This window comes from Callionymus lyra, chromosome 12 (assembly GCF_982586985.1).
Source record: "Callionymus lyra chromosome 12, fCalLyr1.hap1.1, whole genome shotgun sequence".
Classification (NCBI taxonomy): domain Eukaryota; kingdom Metazoa; phylum Chordata; class Actinopteri; order Syngnathiformes; family Callionymidae; genus Callionymus; species Callionymus lyra.
In genome coordinates this window covers 13,749,814-13,773,315 of record NC_141829.1, presented here as the reverse complement: position 1 = coordinate 13,773,315, position 23,502 = coordinate 13,749,814, and the positions used below count along the sequence as shown (strand labels likewise).

At 36.6% G+C, this 23,502-nt stretch overlaps 2 protein-coding genes across 2 annotated transcripts; both read right to left on the bottom strand.

The window, feature by feature from the left end:
• Positions 1-1,276: 1,276 nt before the first annotated feature.
• On the bottom strand, positions 1,277-15,679 carry LOC148068354 (WD repeat, SAM and U-box domain-containing protein 1-like). The gene is made up of 11 exons (XM_087803957.1): positions 15,229-15,679; positions 13,004-13,191; positions 12,632-12,718; positions 10,845-10,938; positions 8,864-8,897; positions 8,758-8,798; positions 8,434-8,540; positions 7,264-7,293; positions 4,490-4,666; positions 2,421-2,555; positions 1,277-1,598 (listed from the first exon to the last, which is right to left on the bottom strand). Exons 1-11 carry the CDS (start codon positions 15,624-15,626, stop codon positions 1,447-1,449), a joined length of 1,443 nt encoding a protein of 480 aa, XP_087660083.1. The 5' UTR covers positions 15,627-15,679; the 3' UTR covers positions 1,277-1,446.
• Positions 15,680-16,199: 520 nt separating this feature from the next.
• Positions 16,200-21,697, bottom strand: cd302 (CD302 molecule). Its single transcript, XM_087804409.1, has 6 exons — positions 21,294-21,697; positions 19,057-19,182; positions 18,860-18,970; positions 17,739-17,921; positions 17,639-17,656; positions 16,200-17,573 (listed from the first exon to the last, which is right to left on the bottom strand). Exons 1-6 carry the CDS (start codon positions 21,376-21,378, stop codon positions 17,371-17,373), a joined length of 726 nt encoding a protein of 241 aa, XP_087660535.1. The 5' UTR covers positions 21,379-21,697; the 3' UTR covers positions 16,200-17,370.
• Between the last annotated feature and the right edge of the window lie 1,805 nt (positions 21,698-23,502).

Sequence of the window (23,502 nt, the reverse complement as noted above, 5' to 3'; positions counted from 1 at the left end):
ATCTAGGTAAGAAATACTACGGAGCCTTGCAGAGTAATAGCTCCCGGAGCCCCAGGGCTCCACCTCCAGAGTTGCTGCTGATCCAGGATCTTCACCATGTCATCAGATCCCGAGTTCTCTCCAGCACCTCCATGGACTCTCCTACACTCTCCTTTTTTTTTCTCACTATAATTTCCCTCACTCCTCTCCTTATCCATCTGTCTACCCCCCCATCCTTTCTCCCAGCCGGTCAAAGCGGCAGGCCGTCAACAATGAGCCTGGTTCCGCTCGAGGTTTCTGCCTTCCTCGCCATTGCTCACTGTATAGCTCACTGTACAGTGTTTCGCTTCTTGCTCTTTGTTGAATTGCTGAGATCTATTTTTCCTTCAATCAACTATAGTCTTATTTCAACTGTATAGTGTCTTGAGATAACTTTGTTATGATAAGACACTTTAAATAAAATTGAATTAATACTATGTAGCCTCAGTAAGAAATACTAGAGTTTTGCAGAGTAATACTATGTAGCCTCAGTAATACATACTACAGTTTTGCAAAGTATTACTATGTAGCCTCAGTAAGAAAGACTACAGAGCTTTGCAAAGTATTACTATGTAGCCTCAGTAAGAAATACTACAGAGTTTTGCAGAGTAATACTATGTAGCCTCAGTAATACATACTACAGTTTTGCAAAGTATTACTATGTAGCCTCAGTAAGAAAGACTACAGAGCTTTGCAAAGTATTACTATGTAGCCTCAGTAAGAAATACTACAGAGTTTTGCAGAGTAATACTATGTAGCCTCAGTAATACATACTACAGTTTTGCAAAGTATTACTATGTAGCCTCAGTAAGAAATACTACAGAGCTTTGCAGAGTAATACTATGGAGCCTCAGTAAGAAATACTACAGAGTTTTGCAGAGTAATACTATGTAGCCTCAGTAATACATACTACAGTTTTGCAAAGTATTACTATGTAGCCTCAGTAAGAAATACTACAGAGTTTTGCAGAGTAATACTATGTAGCCTCAGTAATACATACTACAGTTTTGCAAAGTATTACTATGTAGCCTCAGTAAGAAATACTACAGAGCTTTGCAGAGTAATACTATGGAGCCTCAGTAAGAAATACTACAGAGTTTTGCAGAGTAATACTATGTAGCCTCAGTAAGAAATACTACGCCGTGCAGCTTCATAGCTTAACAAAGTCGTAAAAAAACATTTTGACAGGTTTTTGAGCGTCGTGATCCACATCAAATGGGTTTGTTCAAGAAAAATACGAAAGCATCCACACTGGATATAAAGCCTGTGTGTTTATAGGTTTTATTTTTACAATTAAAGTATTTTAGTTTTAAAAGTTAAAAATTCAATTGGTTCATACTTGCTGGCCTTTTATGCATCATTGAAATCGTGTTTGATTTGATCACGACTGTAAATGAAGTTTTCCAGGGAGTGTAAGTGAGTGAACAGTCAGTGTGTGGACCTCCATCTCTGTATGGCCGTCTTCAGGGATCTGTTGGGGGTCAGCAGGGTGGTCTTCAGCGGCAGGTTGGTCATCGGACTTCGCTTGTTCTTCCCTTTGATCCAGGCCTCGATGGAGTCGTGTTCGTACGAGTATCCGTCTGTGGAGAGAACAGAGTCAGGAAAGTAGTTCCAACACTTTTACGGTTGTTGAGTTTCTGTTGTTTGGAAAGTTGAAGGTTCCTTTAAATGTGTGAGAGAAGCAGCTGATGTTGAGAAAGAAACAATAAAAAAATATTAGAAAATTCAACTTATTCATATTAAATTTCAATAATAAACAAAAACACTGCCAAATAAATTAAATACAAAATTGATCAATTTATAAAAAATATATTTAAAAAAAGAAAGTATACATTAAATGATAAAATAAATGATGTTTAAAAACCCTGGGATGACATTTTAATGTTCTGATTAAACATTGGAAAAAGGAAGATCAAAGCTGGGTCGGGGGAAAAAAATTGTTTACATTAATATGTTAAAGAAGGCAAAATAAAATATATATATGTATATATATATTTCTGGTAGGTACTTTACTGGTAGATGTAGATAATGTTTTCCAGGAATGACAACAAAATATAAAAAAATATTTTTTAATTTTAAATTATACACAGTGTCAACTTATAAATATAAAAGAAAATGTATAAATAAAAAAATATTTAGATATCTGCTCAAAATAAAAAAAAAAAAAAAAACAGGATGAAAATGCAAAAAATTAAAGTATAAAATAAAAATGTTTTGTCCCAAATTAAAAAATAAAAAAAATTGAACAAAAGCAGCAAGTGAGTCAAGAACTAAGTTGGTTAAAACAGAAAAAATTGAACTAAATGAACAACTATAGTTACTGGTGTCTAAGAAAAGTATATGAATAAGAAAAGTACATGAACAAAAGTATGGTAGTGACGTGAACATAAACTCCTCTGAACCTTCAGCGATGACTGGATCCTTCATCAGCTCTCGGCTGATCGGACACAGGAACTCGTCGGGGAAGTCGTCGCTGCTCATCTCGTCCTTGAGAGTTTGGATCTTCCTCAGCAGTCGACCCCGGAGCCCCACGGACTCTGAGTGACGACAACGTTACACACACACACCTGGACCTGCCTGTCAATCAACTCTCGTCGTCAGATCTGACTTGTCGTGTTTGATCAGGTGAAGAACGCAAGATGGAACCAGATCACATGGTGTGACCTTCAAGTGAGTGACAGAAGGTCAACACACTCAGCGGAGCAACTCTCTCTAAAATGTTTTTTACATTCACGTCCCTTAATTTTTTAATATTTATTAAATTGTTAATTTAAATAAATAAATAATTGTATGTAGTTATTCTATTAAATGATTTATGTCAAATAGTTTTTTAACTTCGCCACAAAAGACGATACAGTTTTTCTCATTTCGTTTTTTATTTCTTTCAGTTGAAATTGATTTGAGTATATTTTAGGTGTATTTTAAGATGTTTATTTAACAATTTTCACCTCTATTGATGTATATTTTAGGTGTATTTTAAGACGTTTATTTAACAATTTCCATCTATTTAATGTCTGGTAACACAGAGGTCAGAGGTCATGCATTTCTTAATTTAAGGCCCATTTATGATCGTTTTTCATAAACGAATAACATGAATTGATCCGTATATATCATAAAAATGTATATTATTGTTGCTGTATTGTAATATATTAAAGATTTTGTGTGAAAACATTCCAACATCTCTCTTTTATTGGTTTATGTTAACAATCCTGCATTATTCTGTATCAATTAATTGTTCTTTTTTTTGTAATAAAGGTGATGATTTAAATTCTACCTGCACTTATTTGAATCATAACAGGTGAGGAAGTGACAGGAAGTAAAAAAGGTCACATGGTGTGTTTGCTACAGATGATGCAATAATTGTACACAGACAGAAACACAGGTGGATCAACAGCGACTGAATTCTCTGATTATCAATAATAAAAAGACTCTGGAGCACAAATGTGTCGCTCGCAGCGATGTTTGTCGATGTCATTGCTGGTTATTCTGATAAATTGAATATTCCACAGAGCTATACACTACAATTAGGAAGCCGGCGAGGCGTCGCCATGGCAACATAAGTAGATAAAGACATCTGGAGAAAACGCAGTCTTGTTTCAGCTTCATGAACAAACAATAATGTGGATCAACAATTGGACTTAAACACAGAATATACAGAAGATTTAATGTGAGGAAGTGACTAATACAGTATATATATATATATATAATAGAAATATATGCTAAAAGGTCAAGACAACACTAAGACAAACAAAGGAGTCTCATAAAATCAAGGAAAATACGAAATAGATCTAAACAGATCCCTGTTAATATTAAAGGCCCAATATGTAGGAGTTTAAATCGTCGTTCTGACTCCCCTTAGTGTCGTAATAGTGTAACTGCAATATAGTAAATTCAAATCTTCTCATCTCTTAGTACCTCAGTCAAATAAAAACAAAAATAATTTCTTGTATTTATAATGTTCTTCTTATTAAGAAATATAATTATATATTTAACTATGTAAAATCAAAATACATGTTTTCAGTAGAAATAGTTAAACATAGAAATATAGAGAAGACAAATCAAAGATAAATCGCCCAAACAGTTTGTTGTTTTTAAAATTTCATTGTCTCATTAATATTTCTGTTGACATTACTTTTAGTTTTTTTTTAAACACTATTGTTATATTAAGATTTTTTCGGGGGGTCTTGACTTGTTGACCTTCTTGACATCTAATGCTTCGATTATTCATCCACTTTAGTTTGTGTATTAATGTAGGTATTATTAAACCATAGACGTAATGAAGGATCAACTGAAGCTGAAGCTGTTTTTCTTTCCTTCTGACCTCTAGTGAATGACGACCTTCACTGACCTTGTAGCAGATGTTTTGGTTTCACAAGATCCTCACATGCTGGGAAGCATCAGTGATCCGCGTGTGCGTGTGCGCATGTGTGTGTGTGTGTGTGTGTGTGTGTGTGTGCGTGTGTGTTCTCACCTATTCCCAGCTCAGTCATGGTGTCTCTGGTCAGCTCGCTGAGTTCTGCTCCGTCCATGTTGTTGTCCTTGAAGACGTCCAGAAGCTCCTCCAGACCTTCTTCACACATCCAGGCCTGCACGTCCTTCTCTGACCAGTCCTGCAGCTGCAGCCGTGTGTGCGTCTGCCGTCCACGTCCTGGAGAACACAACGACTTCTCAGTTCACACAAGGAAATAAAAACACACATGTTTTAGATGCAATACTATTTTAAAAGGGTTTTCTGATTTCTTAACAGACACACAAGAGGACACGCAAAAAAACATACAGCAAAACACAAATTAAATAAAAAGTACAACAAAAGTGTCAACACCAAAGAACTCACCAAAAAGTGTGCACACAACAACGAAATCACACAATCATACACACCAAATCCCAACTACAACACGTACACCAAAAAGTGTGCAAACATAAACGCACTCACACAATCATACACACAAAAACAAATACACCAAACAGTGTGCACACTGAACGCATTCACACAATCATACACACCAAAACACAACCAAAATACGTACACCAAAAACGGTGCACACAAAAACGCAGTCACACAATCGTACACACTAAAACCCAACCACGACACCTACATCAAAAAGTGTGCACACAAAAACACACACCAAACCGCACCAGAACACATACACCAAAAAGTGTGCACACAACAACAAAATCACACAATCATACACACCAAAACCCAACCACAACACGTACACCAAAAACTGTTTACACATAAATGCAATCACACATACATACATGACGAAACACAACCAAAAACATACACCAAAAAGTGCACACAAAAACGCACTCACACAATCATACACACCAAAACACATAAACCAAAAACTGTGCACACAAAAACTCAATCACACAATCATACACACCAAAACCCAACCAAAACACGTACACGAAACAGTGTGCACACATAAAATGCAATTACACAAACATACAGGCCAAAACTGAATTGCAACAAGTACACCAAAAAAAATGTGCACACACAAATGCACTCAAACAAACATACACAATAAAACACAAAATTAACGGGTATACCAATAAAAGGTGTGCACACAAACGCACTGAAACAAACATGCAAACTAAAACACAAACACCAAAAAAAACTACGCACACATTAACGTACACCAACACTCATATATACACAAAAATATCCTTATAATACTAAAGCACGCAAACACAAAAGTGTCAGCACACCTACAGGAAACTGTGCACAACAAATACACACGTGAAATGAAAAACAAGAAACTACATTTAGAAAAATAGTCACACAAATAAAAAAGAGAATAACACACACTAGTACTTATTAGTTTGTGCGACGACAGATGTTCAATAGAATCCAAATGTTAATCAGAATTTCTCTAGCATGACTTGGTCTCAGCAGATTTGAGGTCAGTTCTTAACGTTGTTCTGTCGCACACATTAGCAACACAAGCTGCGTTCGAAGCTCGTCTCGTGGACGGTGACGCTGAACCAACACTCGACCGACGGTGACACTGACGGACGCGCCGTCGTCTCTCTGGAGGACGGAGTGAGACGTTAAACGAGTGCAGCCGTCGTTCGTCACGAGGCTGAAGATGACACAAAAATCGTTGAACGACGTCAGCAGCTCGTCTCGAGTCTCGTTCGCTCCGTGAGCGACGACGACAGAGACGCTCGTCCTGAATCAACGTCACCTCATGAAGCCGGAAACTCATCCAGACTCCAGATCATAACGTAAATAAATAAAGGAAATGTTCAGAAAACTAAAAGAACAGAAAATACTTTTAGTAAAGTGCGGCTCGGGGGCCACATAGGGCCTTTTGACTGTATTAATGCGGCCCTATGAGTCGAGAATATTTCAGTAAACAAATAATATTGTTTTGTAATTGGTTTTATTATCAATCATACGTTAAATTCTATCTATTATTTGAAATGTCTTTGTTTTTAAAAAATGAATGGAAAAGGAACACTTATTACAATAAGATGTTTTTAAGTGATGAAAATCTACTTTTATATATATAATTACAACTTTTGATCTTTTTTTTTATGCTATCATTGTGACTCGTTTTCTTTATCCCTCCTTTATTTTGGCTTGATGGTCCCTCAAAATAAACGTCAAAGGTTTAGTTTAGTTCCGATCTTTGAAGTTCTGACTTTAAAACGGTATCAGTGTTTAAGATAAGATAAGGGACAGAAGATTAGTGATTTCAGCACAGAAGTGATGAAGATACGTTGAGCTGAAAAGAATGAAAGGATAATTTTACAGTCAGACATTGTGTACGGTGACTGTTGTTAGGGACCGTCACGCAAAAGATAAAGGTGAATAAGATCGACCTGAATAGGCTCAATTTTTATTGTACTTTATTTTATTTTTCTAATCTGATGTTAAAGAAAATATTTTTAAAATATTCATTTGAATTATTTTGACGGACAATAAACGCTCGTAAAAACAACAACAAAAGCCATATTTAGAGTTGAACTAGTGATGAATAAAACCAACACAAAAAGGAACTACTGTTGGAATAATGAATGAAATCATCAAAGTGTTGCTGCTTCACGATCACTGTGTGTTCTGTGAGAACATTGACGGTTCCTGCTAAATAAAGATGTCATGAGTGGGTTCACTCAAGGAAGGGATGATTTGAAACGACTCTATGACCAGCAGACACAGTCGGGGGTGAAAAATACCCCTTCAGGTCAAAAGTGGGAAACATCAGAGCCACGATCTTGGTTATATATATATTATACCTTCATCCAGAGTCGCCTTTGATTCGTCTTCTGCAAACACATATGAAAGAGAATAACGTCAGCAAATCCACACGCAAAATACAACTTCAATTATTTGTGTCTTATTTTTCATCCTTTTGCTGAATATTTTCTGCCCCTTAAAATACTCATTTGAATGAAAAATATTTATACATATCCGTTTTTATTATTTTTTTATTTTTTACTTGACATCATAGCATGGATCTTCGCTCGCTCTTTCGGCTTGACGGCCCCTCACGACAGGATATAATTACCCGGACCATCAGTAGATTCTGATCCACAGACCTCAGAGCCCGAGCTGGGGTGTAAGGCTGGATCAGATCATTGATGGAAGGTCTGACCATGAATAGATCTGAAAGTAAGAACCAGAATTTTAAAATTGATCCTGAAAGAAACTGGCAGCCAGTGAAGAGTTTTAAGGATCGGAGAAATGTGAGTTCTTCTACTAGAGCAGCTCAGAAATTCTCGCTGCAGAGTTTTGTATTAACTGCAGGCGAGACACACGGATGTGTTCGTCTTATGTGTCTTGGCCTTTTATAGTATATAGTTTTAACTGTGTATCGTTTTTGATTGTTAAAGCGCTTTGTGACCCTGGTCTAGAAATACGCTTTAGAGATAACTTAATTTAACTTTACTTACTTAACTGTGTTCATAAGGCCCTTATTAGGTGGAAGATCATGTAAAACTAACAATTATTTTATTTAGTGCTTATTTCCATTATTCATTACTAGTCTCTCATTTTGAGCATAGGGTTTTTATTTTAGTACTTTTGTTTGGTTCAATATTTGAGAGTATTTACAGGCCCTAAAAAAAAAAGTGAATATAAAAACTGCTATCAGATATTTTTGTAAATTAAATGTTAATAATTATGGCACATTTAGCTTAATTTTATTAATTTATTTTATAATTTACGCTCTTTTTTTTGCTTCACGGCCCCTAACAACAGCCCCTGTGTAAAATGTGGCCCCTGAGAAAATGTGCTCTGGACGGAGGTGCATGGATGCAACAGTCATTTGGAGAAGAAAAAAGTGAATAACCATCAACATACATCCTTGTGTGGCCCCCGAGGCCTTGACTCTCGTCCGCCAGATGAATAAAAAAAACCTTATTTTGAAGGACTTTGATGGTGGAAACGTCTGGTTCACGTCTTACCGGGTCGCTCCGATCCGTCTCCGATCCTCCACACGTTCACCGTCCGGTCCATGGAACCGGTCGCGATCCAGGGCATGGTGGGCGACATCGCCACGGCGGTCACGTACCTGTTCGAGGGTTGGACAGACGCGTGAGGAGATAGAAGACCATCTGACATCAATGCAAGAACTTCAAAGCATCTCAGCACCTGCAGAAACACAAGCGTTGCGTCAGAAACTCCGGATGAGTCGGAGTTAATCGAGCAGGCGTCGGGTTTTTCTTGATGTGAAATACTCTCGTGACGCCCGCAAACGTTCCTGCGCTGCAGGAGGCGAGGACGTGTACCTGTCATGTTGCTGCAGCCTGTGGAGCAGGATTCCCTCGACCTGTGGGGGGCGAAGAACACAAGCATGAGTCTGAAGGTCTGAGGCAGACGAACGGCTTCACTCACCACATCGTACACCGTCACCGTCTTATCCACCGAGCTGGTGAGAGATCAGACGAAGAGGGAAACGAGTTTCAAATGAAGACAGATCAGACTTTCGGGTATAAGAACATGAAATCATCAATGACGAGGGGATTAAACTACGTAACACATGTGCAATAGGATACTTTTGTGCACATTTGAACCTCAAAGACAGAGATTGATGTTTAGATCTAGTGAAAACTACTTGAAAAAGAAATCTAATTAAATCAATTACAGTACAAAATAATCACAGAGAAGCAGATGGAGCACGAATGCTCCTTCCCAGGTGCAAAACTAATAGACTCAAGGACTCATTCATTCCTCGGGCTATTAAATTGTACAATTCTGAGTTCGGGGGCAGGAGTGAAGTGAAAGTATCTGAATGTTCTGTTCTATGTTAATCTTTGTATCCTTTCTTTGTCTTTGTTATTTTTCTTTGATCTATGTTCTTTATCTTTAGACTTAGATTGTATCATCTTGTTCCTTCTCTTTATTTCTCTTTGTTTTTGTTCTTATTTTTATTGCTTGTTCTTATTTTTATTGCTGTATTGTATTGTTTTTTTCCAATTAGACATAATTGGAAAAAAACAATTTCAATAAAGTTCTACCTAACCTAACCTAGTCAAATTGCACGACAAATATGATTTAGAAAAGATGTAATGACTCATAGACCAAGAAAATTCTTTAAAAATAAATTATGTTTTTCTTTTGAAAAGGCATTAAAGAGAATTGACTGAAATATGACTTTTCAAAATAAAACCGATCCTTAGAGAAAATATATATTTAAAAACAAGTTAAAATGAATTAAATTTTACTGTCAGTTTTCCTTCTACAAAGTCATTAAGGACAGTTTGACTGAGAGAATCATGATATATATATATATATATATATATATACACTGTATATATATATTACATATGGTAAAATACTATTACTATTCTTTAAATCAAATCTGATGTCTCTTCTTTTTCTTAGTTAACAGCTTTAAGTCATATTCCTAACCTGACAATTACAAAATATTAAAGAAAGAAAAGTCTAAATGTTATGTAGCGCTGCTTTGGAGAATCTTGACTTTTAGTAATCATTACATATTTTATTTTATTTTTTTCAACAAGTCAAAAGCTGCTAATTTCATTGTATGTTTTCCTTCTATTAGGTCAACTCTTGTGTTATCTCAGGGTCAACACAAAAGCAAATGTGGGTCAAACAGGATTTTTCAAAATAAAAACAATCATTGCAGGGGTTTTTTTTGGTCAAAATGTTGCTAGTTTTATTATATCTGTTCCTTCTTTAAACTAATGTAATGAGTCTTCATGAGCGAATTCTGACTTTTGAAAACAAAAGCAATAATAACAGAAACTATTAGGAAAAATAAAAGTCAAAAAGTGTATGTGATGCTGCTTTGGCAAATCATGACTTCAGAAATTCAAAATTCAGTCAAATGTTGCTCATTTTATCGTATCTTTTCCTCTATAAAGTCATTCAAGAGACTGTTTCTCAGTTAATTGTCACTTTTTAAGAAAATAAAATCAATCATTACATTCATATGTAAAAGGAAAAAAAAAATCTAAACGTTATCTAGTAACTGCGTCAACATACTTTTATACTGTAGCATCGTGGCAGTGTTTTTACAACATAGACCTTTGTTTTTGGGCAATTTGTTTTTGTAATTTTAGTCATCGGCCTCATGTTTATGAAACTTTTTGGTTTTCTCTTTCTGGGAGCATCAAAAACTCCCCTCAGTACTTCAGCTTTGACAGAAATTCATCTTTCCTACTTACTTTACTTTAGCCTTAGGCTGTTTGGTGGAATCTCTTCTAGAAATGTACATGTTGACCCATGAGTGAGTTGAAAATATTGCATTTTTTAAATGTCACCTAAAGTTGCTTATAGTTGTATATATAGTCTCAGTTCCAACAGGACGTAACTTGTTCAAAAATAGTGATAAAGTAAGAGCCGTTCTTACCCTGAAACAACTAATGCCCCGTCAGAGGAAAAGGCACAAGACAACACCGGCGCAGACTGGTCGCTGAGAGTGTGAAGCAGCTTCATCACACAGGCTGAGGACACACACACACACACACACACACACACACACATTCAATTACCGCATCGTAAATTAACCTTTATAATGACTCTGTGGCCGCTGTGCTGGATCCACCTCTGGATTTACGAGTCACGCCTTCAGAGCCACCAAATCATTTTTAACAAGTCGCTGCTACAAACACATTTGCACTGATGAGGAGAACAACATGTACACAATAAAGTGTAACGACACAATAAGACATACATTTCGAATAAACACAAGTGTCTACACGTTAAAGCTCTGCAAGAAATTACGATGAGGTTATATACAGCAGCAGCTCTTGAACCCACAGAAGACAGAAATGCTTTGCTAAGACTTTCAGTGAAAAACTTACAGCGACTCTTGGCAGTTGGAGTGCGTCTAAATATATATCGAGTGCGTCTAAATATGCTAAACAACGACACTTATGTTCTACTGCATCGTCAGCACTTAGTGTGGAAAAGGATTGTATATTTTGTGAGGAAAAAATGGTGGCGACAAGATAGAGACTAGCAAAAGGTGAAACGTTTGCGGAAAAATAAGATAGAACTAAAGGTTCTATGAGCCACATTTTTTGTGTGTGTGTGTGCCACTAGAGGGCGCAGCGATTTATTCAGTATTTACACCAGGGGTGGACAATTAAATTTCTCGAAGGGCCACATTTTATATAGTTAGTCGCTTGAACAATTAAAGTAAAAGATGCTCAATGTTAAATGAAAAAAATTATATATAAAAAAAATAGAAATCGATAACTGCGCAAAAATATGGTATATTATTTCATATTATTTGAATATACTCCAGTAAAAAATATAAGAGAATAAATGATTACAATATTTGAAATACGTATGTGAGAAAGAAAAACAATAAAAATATGTATCGCAATATTTTGTATTCCTTATATTGTGTCGATATTCAATAGCACTGTAACTCAATATAATAAATAATCTATTCTTTTTTTTTTACCTTTGAAAAACATTTTATTTTAATTTAAATTTATTTTACTGGTTATATTCCTATAGTGTGTGTATAAAAGACAATAATTTGATGTTTTATTTTACAATTAACACACACATTCACGCGTTTATTCATTTGTGTGGTGTGTTTTATTTATATAAGTTTACCATTTTGATCATATTTTGAGAAGCACTTTCCTACAAGTACTTTTACATTTGATTAGAGAAAGTATTTGCTAATTTCTTTGTTGTAAAAGCCAGAAAAAGTATATATACTGTAATATAATATATCGTGGTTTCTACAGTATCACCATATATCGCAATATATTGTATCGTCACACATGTATCGTGATACGTATTGTGTCGCAAAATCCTTGCCAATAAACAGCCCTAATTTCAAATTATTTTTTCAATCAAGAATCAAGTAAAATGGTTGTCCGAGGGCCACATGAAAATATATATTATATTTAATTTGACTGTTTCAAATGTGAAAATTATCAGGTTTCATTTCCTACACGTCCAAAGTGTAAACGAACGAAAGTTGTTTTTTTTTTCCTGGCAGAACGACGCCTCGGAGCGTCTCGCTGCGATCCATAATGAATGAGTCGGAACATTAATAAAATCCTTCTATTCTGCGGAGACGTTGGAGGCGGCGGCGCTGAATTCCTTCCTCCTGGTTCAGTCACGCACCACCAAACAAACTCTCACGGCTGAGGACACACAGATCCATCCTACCTGCAGCGCCACTCTGAGACAGCGCCCAGATCTTCAGCCGACTGTCTTGTCCACAGGACGCCGCTCTGAAGTCCAGACAGCCTTCATCTGGAAAGTGTGGACGGTAATGAATGCATGAAACGAGTAGAGACCATGAATTATTCACCACCATGTTTTTGTGTCTGGAAACCATTCTGTCAACTTATTCTGAATCCACTCAAAATACCATTATGTACAGCAACAGTTAAAGTCCCCGACAGATAACCTTCTTCTTCTCGTCTTCCTGTCTCTTCTTTCTCCATCACCCCTGTCTCTATTATCCCTTCCACGCTAAGTCTAAGTCTGGTTCTGCTTGAGGTTTCTGCCGTTTGAAAAGGACTGTCAAACACTCACCGGAGCTGTACTGCGGCGCGAAGGTGCAGCAGGCGACCCCCAGGTCGTGGGCGTCCTTCTCGGCGTGGATCAGGTCCCCGTTGACGTCCCAGAGTCGAAGGTCTCCCTGAGAGCAGCCGGTCAAGAACATCTGGCTGCAGGGAGAGAAGCAGCAGGAGACCACGCTGGCCTCGCTGACCGTCCTGCAGCTGGAGACGCAGAAACAAACAAGGTTTTTTTGGATTACATGAAGTATGTTTTAATGTTGTTATCTATATCTATTATAATAAAATGTACATTTAGTCCAGAAAGTCCCACAAAGAAGATACACCTAATATTTCAGCTAAATACCCTTTTTGAAATGTATTATTTAAAAAACATAAACATGAAAATTATATATATATATATATATATATATATAGGGCGTAATTTCTGGATTTATGTCATTTTAAATACCAGCTTGTAGCATGTTAGCTATTACAAAGTCACTTGCTGTGTCTCAAATCGCATACTTCTCTTAGTATACTAGAAGTTAGTATGCATCAGGATAGTGTACATACTAACTAGTATGCAAATTCTCCACAGATAGTATGTCTCAAATCAAACACTGCTGCTACACACTAACTGGAATTGAGGTGACAGGTTCTTCTTCTACTACTATTTAACGATGTTGCAACAGCTGTTTGAACACTATCGCCACCTGCTGGCAGCACGTTTTGCAAGTTTGGAAAAATAAATAAAGAAAAAATATGAGAATCGAAATATTCGCGAGATATTTAAGCTGGTATCAGCAGCGAAGACGTGTCATCCTTCTACTGCTGCTGAAAATACGTATATATATATATATAAGTATATTCATATAAATATGCATTTATATATAATGTAACATCCGTTTAAAACGTCATTAAGATGACGGCCGTTTAGGGTGGTTAGTATCCATCGAACCATACTCAGTTTTGTGGGCGTGTTAGTACGCCAATTTAGTGTGCATGGCGCACTAAATTTCCCATACTTACGCACTAAAAATACTAACTTTGAGTACGCTAGTATGCGATTTGAGACACAGCAATTGTCTCTTTAAGTTACATTAGATGGCAGAGCCAAGGTCTCAAGCAAGCACAGAATGAATTGAAATGTGAAAATGATTATGTTTTATTATTGTTTAAGTCCATGATGAAGGTGTTGCTGGTTGACGTGTCTTTTATAATGCCAAACAAGGACACAATGGTAACAATGAAACAGCATCATGTTTACAGCTTAGTGTGCCATCTAGTGGTGAACACACTGCATCACGATACAGTCTCTTGAATAAACAGCCGTTTCACGAGGCCTCGTAGACAAAAATCGCAAAAAAAGATTATTGACAATCAAGTAAGGTCAAATGTTTTTGTTTTTGTTTGAGGTGTAGTATATAAATAAAATGAAATAAAATACAATAAAACAAAATTTTAGTAAGTAATTTATATTTATAGAGCGCTTTTCCAGACCAGGGTCAGATGAGATTATTTTAATAAAATAAGTATACTAAATAATAAATAATCCTCTGTTTAAAAATGTGATTTTCTTTTTATATATATATATTGCAAAGGTGTTTGAGGTATCTATTGTGTAATCTCAGGGTCAAGGGGACCCAAAGGTCCGAAAACAAATGTGTTTGTGGTATGCCTTGTGTTGTCTATGGGTCAATGTGACCCGTAGGCCTAAAGAAAATGTGTTTCTAGTATCCCTTGTGTTAAGGTCAAGGTGAAAAAACTCCCTGGCTTCTAAAGAATACATATGCAGTGGTGGTTGTTCACCTTAAACAAAATGCAACACAAAGGATAACAGAAACACATTTTTTGGGGGGGATTTCGGGTCACCTTGACCCTGAGATAAAACAAGGGTTAAAAATTCTAAACGAAGAACTCGAGAAGTTAAAAACACAATAATAAATACAAAATAGACATGTTAGCTTCACATACTTCATGTTACACTCTGACCTCATTAGGGCCACATGAATACTTTCAAAGGGCCCCATATCTTTTCTAAAATAAGGGAGATATAGTGGAAAATAAAGGTGTTGCTTTGACAATATCTGACATTTAATAGTTAATAAAAGAACAAATAAGTTAGCAATGAGGTGTTGGTCGTTGGGTTTTTCTTGTGGGAGCAGTGTTGAATATTTAATAAAAGTTTTATACTTTTAAATGTCCCTTTAAGAATGTCAGCCGTCTTCACGTGACTCAATGTTGAGTTGGACTCGGTACCTGAGCAGAGTTCTGGACGGGAAGTCCCACAGAACCACCGAACCGTCGCTGGCTCCCGCCAACAGCACGGACGAGTCCGGAGCTACTGCGCAGACGCGAAGCGCGCTCCGGTCCGGGTGCAGCAGCTCCGCGGCCGCTTCACCCGTGTCCGTCCGCCACACCGCGATGTATCCATCCGCCGAGCAGCTGAGCAGGAACCCTCCGCAGGCGCTGAAGCACCAGCTGCGGACCCCGTACCCGTGACCCGAGAGCGGCGAGTGGGGGACCTCCGAGAAGTCCGAGGTGTCGTACAGTCGCAGGGTCTTATCCCCCGAGCCCGAGGCCAGCAGGGCCGGCGAGAAGGCGCAGCAGCTGACCTCGTCCGAGTGGTGGCGGAGGGAGCGGAGCAGCGACACCATGTTGTGACGCGGATGACGCCACAAGATGGCGCCAGAAACTCGTCTGTGAAACTAGAGCCAGAAGTGGCTGTTTGTTCTGAGGTTTAAAAGTGTCTTCATCCGCGAGAAATGTCCGAAAAATATAGAAACGTTAAGGTTCATCCGCGGGTGACAACTCACCTCGTCACACACACCTGGAGGACCTTTGGACGTTTTGTGATCACGTGACTGTACGTTGACCTGAAGCTGTGCGTCAGGTGTTGTTTTCTTAAAGCTACAGTTTCCGGTCTATTATACATTTATTTATGCACTACAAGTTATTTTTCCTTCACAAGTATCTTAAAGTAAAAAGAAGAAAATTGAAAAGTATATTTAATTTAAGTGGAAAAGTGTTTTACTGAACTATTTTCAACCATAAAAATATTTATATTAAAGTAATATTAATATAAGTTATTGTATTTTTGATTCAATTAGACATCAAAGTATAGCCAGATTACATTAGTTTCCATTTTGGGATTCCACTTAGCCGCCGAATGCCGGTATCATAATAAAGGGGAAATACATCACAATTGTATTCAAATAAATAAATCAAAATACATTTTAAAATAAACTTTATTGTTATAAACAAAAATAAGGTGTGGTTCAGACTCAAGCAAATACTTTCAATATTGCACAATTGATTCATTGGGAAGTTCCTGCCAAGAAAAACTAGAAGTACATTTAGTAACACAGGATACATAATAATAGAAGTAGTATTAGATGAGAATACTGAGGTCACAAACAAAGGCCAGATTTCTTTCATTTTGTAAGTAAGTAATGGTTATTTCTAGAGAGTCACAAAGCTCTTTAACAATCACAAACAAACAGTTAATATATACTTAAATGATCAAGACACATAAGACAGACATAGTCCTAGAGTCCTAGAAAGTCAGGGAAAAGCCTGCACGAATAAGAATGTCTTGGTTTTAAAAAAAATAACTGAAAATTCTGTGGACAGGTCAAAATGTAATTCTATAATTTGTTCACAGTATGAACAAATTAGGAACACAAAAGATCCATCATCAAGAAACTATCTAGAACAAACCTGTTCCTGTATGATGTTTGTGTAAGTTAAGTGTCCTTTAAAGTGTCAAAAAGCATTTTAAGTTGCATTTTGTTGGCAGATAGTGAAAAAGGAAATGGTCAAATCGGACTCCAGATGTCCTCTGAATGGTTAAAGTAACAAACGAAGCTTGAAAACTCACAGATGGTGTAAAATATAAAATGATAAAAATCATGCAGCATTAACAGAGTTTGACACAAGTTGATAATTACTACAGTAATGCGGATATTTGTATCATTTAAAGCTTCAAAAGAATCATTTTAATATAAAACTGAGCATTAAAACTCTCACTTTATCAGTATTAAAGTGAAATATATGTTTATTTTATTCTTGAGTCAATATGTAGGCAGTGATAACTGGAACGTTAAAGCGAGGTTGAGTTGATATACGTTGCTAGAGTTCCCAAGTCTCTGCATCTTTGGCTCGTTGAATAAAACCATGACATTTTAAATCATTGTTAAAGTTGCATTAGATATTATTTTTGAACAATTGTTGCGAAAATCAATCTGAATACAAGCGGTTGTGTTTCCGTGACTGTCTTGCATCTAAATCCGATTTCATTCACACTTAACATCCAGGAAAATACAAGTTTCACATGATTTCATTCGACGTTATCTTGAGTTTGCAGCACAAATAAAAGGCATCCAAAAGTACACACTACAACTACGGACCATCCTCGGTCTCCTCAGCCTCCACCAGACACGACTGGTCCGCGTCCAGGAATCGTAACGGGGGGTGATACTCGAAAGCGGTGAAGATGGAGGACCCCGGATTCTTCCTCTGGTGCACGAACCAAATAGCCGCGGAGACCCCGATGATGGCCACCACGCTGAGGATGACCATGGCCGACAGGAGCCCCCGAGGTGCTGCAGAAGTTACAATTATTGAAGAGTCAACAATGATTTAAAGGAATTAGATAAAGAGAACTTACAGCGATGTGGTTCCTCAGCTAATGTAGGGGAGAAAAAAAAAAAAGACGAGTCAGCTAGAATGGTTCGAAAAGCTGATGTGTGTGTTTTCTCGAGTCTTACTCTGGGACGTCTCGCAGATGACGCCGTTCTCCAGCTCGTCCAGGCAGCTGATGCTCTCCCACTTGCCGGTGCTGGTGTGAAGAGCCACGCAAGTGTCCACCGGCACCAGGTCCGAGGGAGAATCTCTGTCCTCCCAGTTGGTAAATGTGACGGGTTGGTCGCCGGACCACCTCATGGTGTCACCTGATCGAAGACAAGCGGGACAGACTTGTGAGGAGGTCACTTTATACTTGTGTGTGTGGGTTGAAGGTTCATATCCTGTCTCTGGTCCATGTTTTTTTTACACATGTACGTAACCTGGGATACACTCAACATTTTATCAAATATAAATATTGTCTTCTCTTAGACTAAGCATGTCAAAAGTGAGACAGAAGTTACACACAGTCTGCATCATGGACATTTTTCTATTATTTTTCAAGATACCGTATCAATATTCAACACTATTGTTTCGATATTAAAAAAAAAACAGGTTTTATTTGATCTTTTTAAGGAGTTTTTGTTTTTATTTTTATCAGTTTTATTTCAGCTTTTATGGTTCAGTAAAGTGTGCTTAATTTTTTTTTTTTCATTTATTTGAAATAACATGTTTATCCATGCTATTTGTTCATTTTTTTGTTGTAATTAAACTTCCATCCGCTAGATGGCAGCAGTCATTACGTCCTCCGAAGTTAAGGGAACAATGAAATCCTGCAAGATCCTGGCGATGACTGAGAATGAGAGGATACAGTCGACTGAAGCAGCTTTCAAAGCTGATGTTTGGACATATTTTGAAAGCAATTATAAGAAATAAAAGAATAGAAAGAAAATAGCTAAAACTTTGTTGTTAAACAGCAAAAACAAACAAGTTTACAAACTCAAGAAACAACAAACTAATCTATTACTCTAGTAGAAATAAGACTCTAATCCATATTGTTTATCTTAAGACTGAACTTTAAACGTCTACTACACTCGCAACACATTGTTGTCCTGCAGAGACGTGTCATTGAATTCCAACCAATCATCACGTCCGATAGCAAGTATTATTTACAGAACGATAACTATTACACCGACTCCAAAACAAGAAAGTGTCGTACATGTTATGCAGCAGCTCTCGCATGTGATGATCATAAATAAGTACTTACTGTTGGTGTCGTAATATAGTCCCAGCCACACGTTGACTTGACCCTTCCACACCTCTGGGCTATATTTAAGCACAAAGTCATTCTCTTCGGCGCTCTGGACGCTCAAAAGCTCTACAAAAAAGAAACAACAACAAACAGACTCACTGATAATATGTGTATCTAAACATGTGCTCTTGAATCCGAGATAAGATACCGACCGAAGCCTTGGCACAGAGATCGGGCTCTTTCTAAAGTGTAGCTTTTGATTTTGTCCTCCTCTCCGTGGACGAAGTGGTAACATCTGTCTTTGAACGGAACCCATGTGCGTCCATCTGCAGGACAGTCTGAGAAGAGGATTAATTAACATCAGTTATCAATGAAAACTCTTATTTTATTAATCTGATTCCTGCTGGTTTTGTTGTTGGTTACACATGTCCCTTCAAAGGAAATTTAGCCACAGAATAGGAATCTAAAAGCTGCCAAGAAGGACCAATGCTGCCCCCTGCAGTACATCATGTACAGTGATTGGAAATAGCTACGAATTGAATTAGTAGTAGAAGTTTAAAAACGCATTTAATTACTACTACATGCATGTTCATGTGATGTAGATCTCAGACAAAAAATTGTTGTGTTAATACAGTTTTAATTAATAAAGCAACTTCTCACAAGCTTCTATGAACAATTGTTAAAAGATACAACCAGTACACAGATTTCATTTAGTACATACATGTTTATTGTACTTATACAGGGTTTAAAATGTTGGTAAATTACAATATATATATATATATATATACATGCGGTTTCCTCGTTTTACTCCACGTAGTACGATGACTTGTGTTGTGGCTTTCTACCGAATAAAATCGGTTTGACGTCAGTAGTACAACCAGGATTATATAATAAGGTCTTATTAGACACAGTGCTGAGAATTTTTTGAGAAAATTACAGAACGGGAAGTGCGCCTTATAGTCGGAAAAATACGGTAAATTAAGTTGTGATTTATCTGTTATTTTGTCTATAATTTAGTTTTCATTTAAGGTAATAATATTTATAATTTGTATCTGATGACTATTGAAAGGGGTTTGCCGTAATGGGATTAGGAGGAATTTCAATGGAGACAGAACCCTCTAGTGGTGAAACTGTGTGTTACAGTTTACACAACAGTTACAAGCCTTGACTATGATGTGTAAAAAAACAACAACAACAACTCTAGTGTCTATAAGCTTTTTGTTATTAAATCTTGTACTGATCTACTTTGTACTACAGAAGATGAATACAACATTTAGAAAATAAGCAAATCTATAACCTGCATCCATTAGTACTTGCAGTCATTACTACTTTGATATTTATAAAATCCTTTGTATCATGTTTAGTTCCATTTATGTCAGAATTTGTCTATGATTTTATCAATAGCAACTTGTAGTTTGAATATCATTTTACTCGTTAGATTTTACCTGACACTTGACATCTAGAGCAATTTAACTTTTGTCAGGGGCCACATTTTATACAGTAACTGTTGTGAGGGGCCATCAAGTCACAAACACAAGAGCGAAAAGACTCAGAATAATGGGAAGACAAAAAAAAACTAAAAAATCTAAAAAGTCAACATAAATTATGATCTTGTTTTTTTTTCTTATATAACTTTTTCTATCTGATATAAAATATTGTGTTTAAATCTTTTGGATAATAATTAAATGCTCACAAATCATGAAACAAAAGCTGAAGTCAAATAAAATCTGATTTTATAGTTTCTAGTTTAATGTTTTATGGATTTTTTGTGTGGTTTCACTGTGAATTGGAGCCATTTAAGTCAAATATATTCTAACCATCTCTTCCATCTTAACTGCAGCATATAAAGCATTAAACCACTTGGTGGGCTGTATGTGCCTTTTAAAGATTATATTTATCAAGAAAATAATAAACTTAAATACTTGTTATAAATCAAGACCTTTTTATTTGTGCAGGATTTTCCCCTTTTTTCTGGGTCTGCTGTGTTTGTCTCTATGTTGTTTTGACCTTTAAGAGTTTTCAAATGTGTATTTATGTTTAACTGTGTATTGTTTTTGATTGTTCAAGCGCCTTGTGACCCTGGTCTAGAAAGAGGCTTTAAAAATAACTATTACTTTCTTCTGAGAAAAATTAACAACAAAAAAACCCCCACATAAACACGAGTTTTTCATTTCCCCTAATAGTCCTAAACTGATTCCTTCACTCTGGTAGTTTTTCTGAAGCTGGAATGTTTGTTATTATTCAATAGAAAACAAAAAGTTATTAAACGTTTTATGTGTTTTTACTGCAAACATTGATCGCTATTATGGTTTAAAAGTCATGTTCAAGGACAACAATTCATTACAGCGGAGATGTTTTTAGTTCTTGCAGACGTCAAGGAAAAGAGAAAAACAAGTTAAAAAAAAAAAGGCCTGGACAGAGTTGAACTTCTGGTCAACTGGTCACTCACCTTTCACGGCGAGGCTCGAGCGCAGAGCAGCGAACAACACAAACACAAACAACACACAACGACGGTTTCTCTCCAGCGACTCCATGATGGGTTCGAGTCACAAATCGCTTTACAGAAGAAAAAAAAGTTTCTCCAAACTCGCTGAAGAAGCGACTGTCAGTCCAGATCCTCCCACTGTCCAGGAAACATGTCCGGGATCAGGTCACGTGTGATGCTAATAATGCTAACTTTTAATTTAGCCTTTGTTTTTCCACCTCGTTTGTGACTTTTTTCTTCTTCATGCTTACAAAAACAACGACATGAGATTATACTTGAACGCTTACTTAACAATCGACTTAATTTTAAGAGCTGGATATTAAATTAAACTTCAATAAAGTTTCCAAACTATGCAAGTACGTCACGACACGGACGCTGATGTCCGGCTGGTGCTGCGTTCAGGGACTCTTAGGTAAGATAAGATACGACATACGAATATTATGACTGTCTTCAAAAATAATTAAATAAAACGGCAACATTTTCTTTTATGAATTGTTAAAGATCAATTGAAGCAAAACTGACCTCAGAAAGTTAAGTGTTTATTTAAATAAACGCAAAATAATCTTTTATTTCAAGACGCGTTGAAACAATGAACGCATCACTATTATCCGGAAGTTAACACGCGTTTGATAAAGATTAAGGTTGGAAACAAAAACATTAATGATAACAATATAAATAACAACAATGTTATTGATGATAATTAAAAATAAGCAGATTATTCATATATTCAGTGATTGTAAGAAACGTTTTTTAATGGTGTTGGAAATAAACATACACATCATAAAATAATATATTGACATTATATTATAAAAATTTGATTGTGTGACTTAATAAAACAGCACTTACACATTTTTTTTAAAGCACAGATCTCGAGATATACAACAATCACAAGTATGGTAAAAATCAAAGAAATTAACTACAAATAACTAGTACTTATTATTTCAAATTACATCAATATCATAATCTCTTACTCCCTGGTAGAATGCCTTCATATAGTCTTTTTTATGTTGTCATTCCCACTGTTCACAAGGATCCTGTCATCCTGACAGAAGGTGCGACACTAAAGTGGGGTTGTTAGCTGGTTGTAAAGAGGAGTAGCACCAAAAGCAGGTGTCACAGGTGTGGGCGGCTGGGTTTCGCTCCTCGTGGTTCCCTGATGGGCGGCTCAACACCCAGCAGGGTACAGACGTAAACCCGTCCTCCATGGCAGCTCCTTCCTCCTCGCTTAGACATGACCCCACACTGATTTAGAGTAAGTAAGTAAAAGTAATTTGTAAAGCACCTTTTCTAGACCAGGGTAACAAAGTACTTTAACAATCAAAAACAATACACAGTTAAAACTATATACTATAAAAGGCCAAGACAACATAAGACAAACAGGAGTTCCAGAAAATCCGGGAAAATCCTGCACAAATAAAAATGTCTTAAGATGTTTCTTGAAGGAGTCAATAGATCATCAAACACAGAGAGAAAGGAAGATAATTACAAAAGCTTAGGAACAACAGCCTGGAAGGATTTCTCTCCTCTGGTCCGGAAACGTGTTCGGGAACCATCAGTAGATTCTGATCCACGGACCTCAGAGCCCGAGCTGGGGTGTAAGGCTGGATCAGATCACTGATGTAAGGAGGAGTCTGACCATGAATATATCTGAAAGTAAGGACCAGAATTTTAAAGTTGATCCTGAAAGAAACTGGAAGCCAGTGAAGGGTTTAAGGATTGGAGAAATGTGAGTTCTTCTACTAGAGCAGCTCACAAGTGTTCCAACAACAGCACGTGTCCGCCAGGTCGCCGCAGCTATTCCTGTTCAAGGACGGCTTTCCGTGGTTCACATGAGGAGAAGGTTTGTCGAGGTTGAGGATCAATTATATTAGCATCTCAATGTACTGTATTTGTGGAAACACAAACAAGTTTAAAAGTTAAATAGTTCAGTACTTTCCCTCATTTATGTTGATACAGTAAATACTGCTTTTTATTTAACTTAATTTGTATGCTAATTTTTGAATATAAAATATTTTCAATCCCTTCCAATATAAAGATATTTATGAAATTAGCTTAAATCTGAGAACATATTTTTTCAGAGTTCAGTAAAAATATACTTAATATAACATATTGATTTAGGTTATTTTAAGACACTCATTTATCAACAGCATAAAGACAGATCATAACAACAACA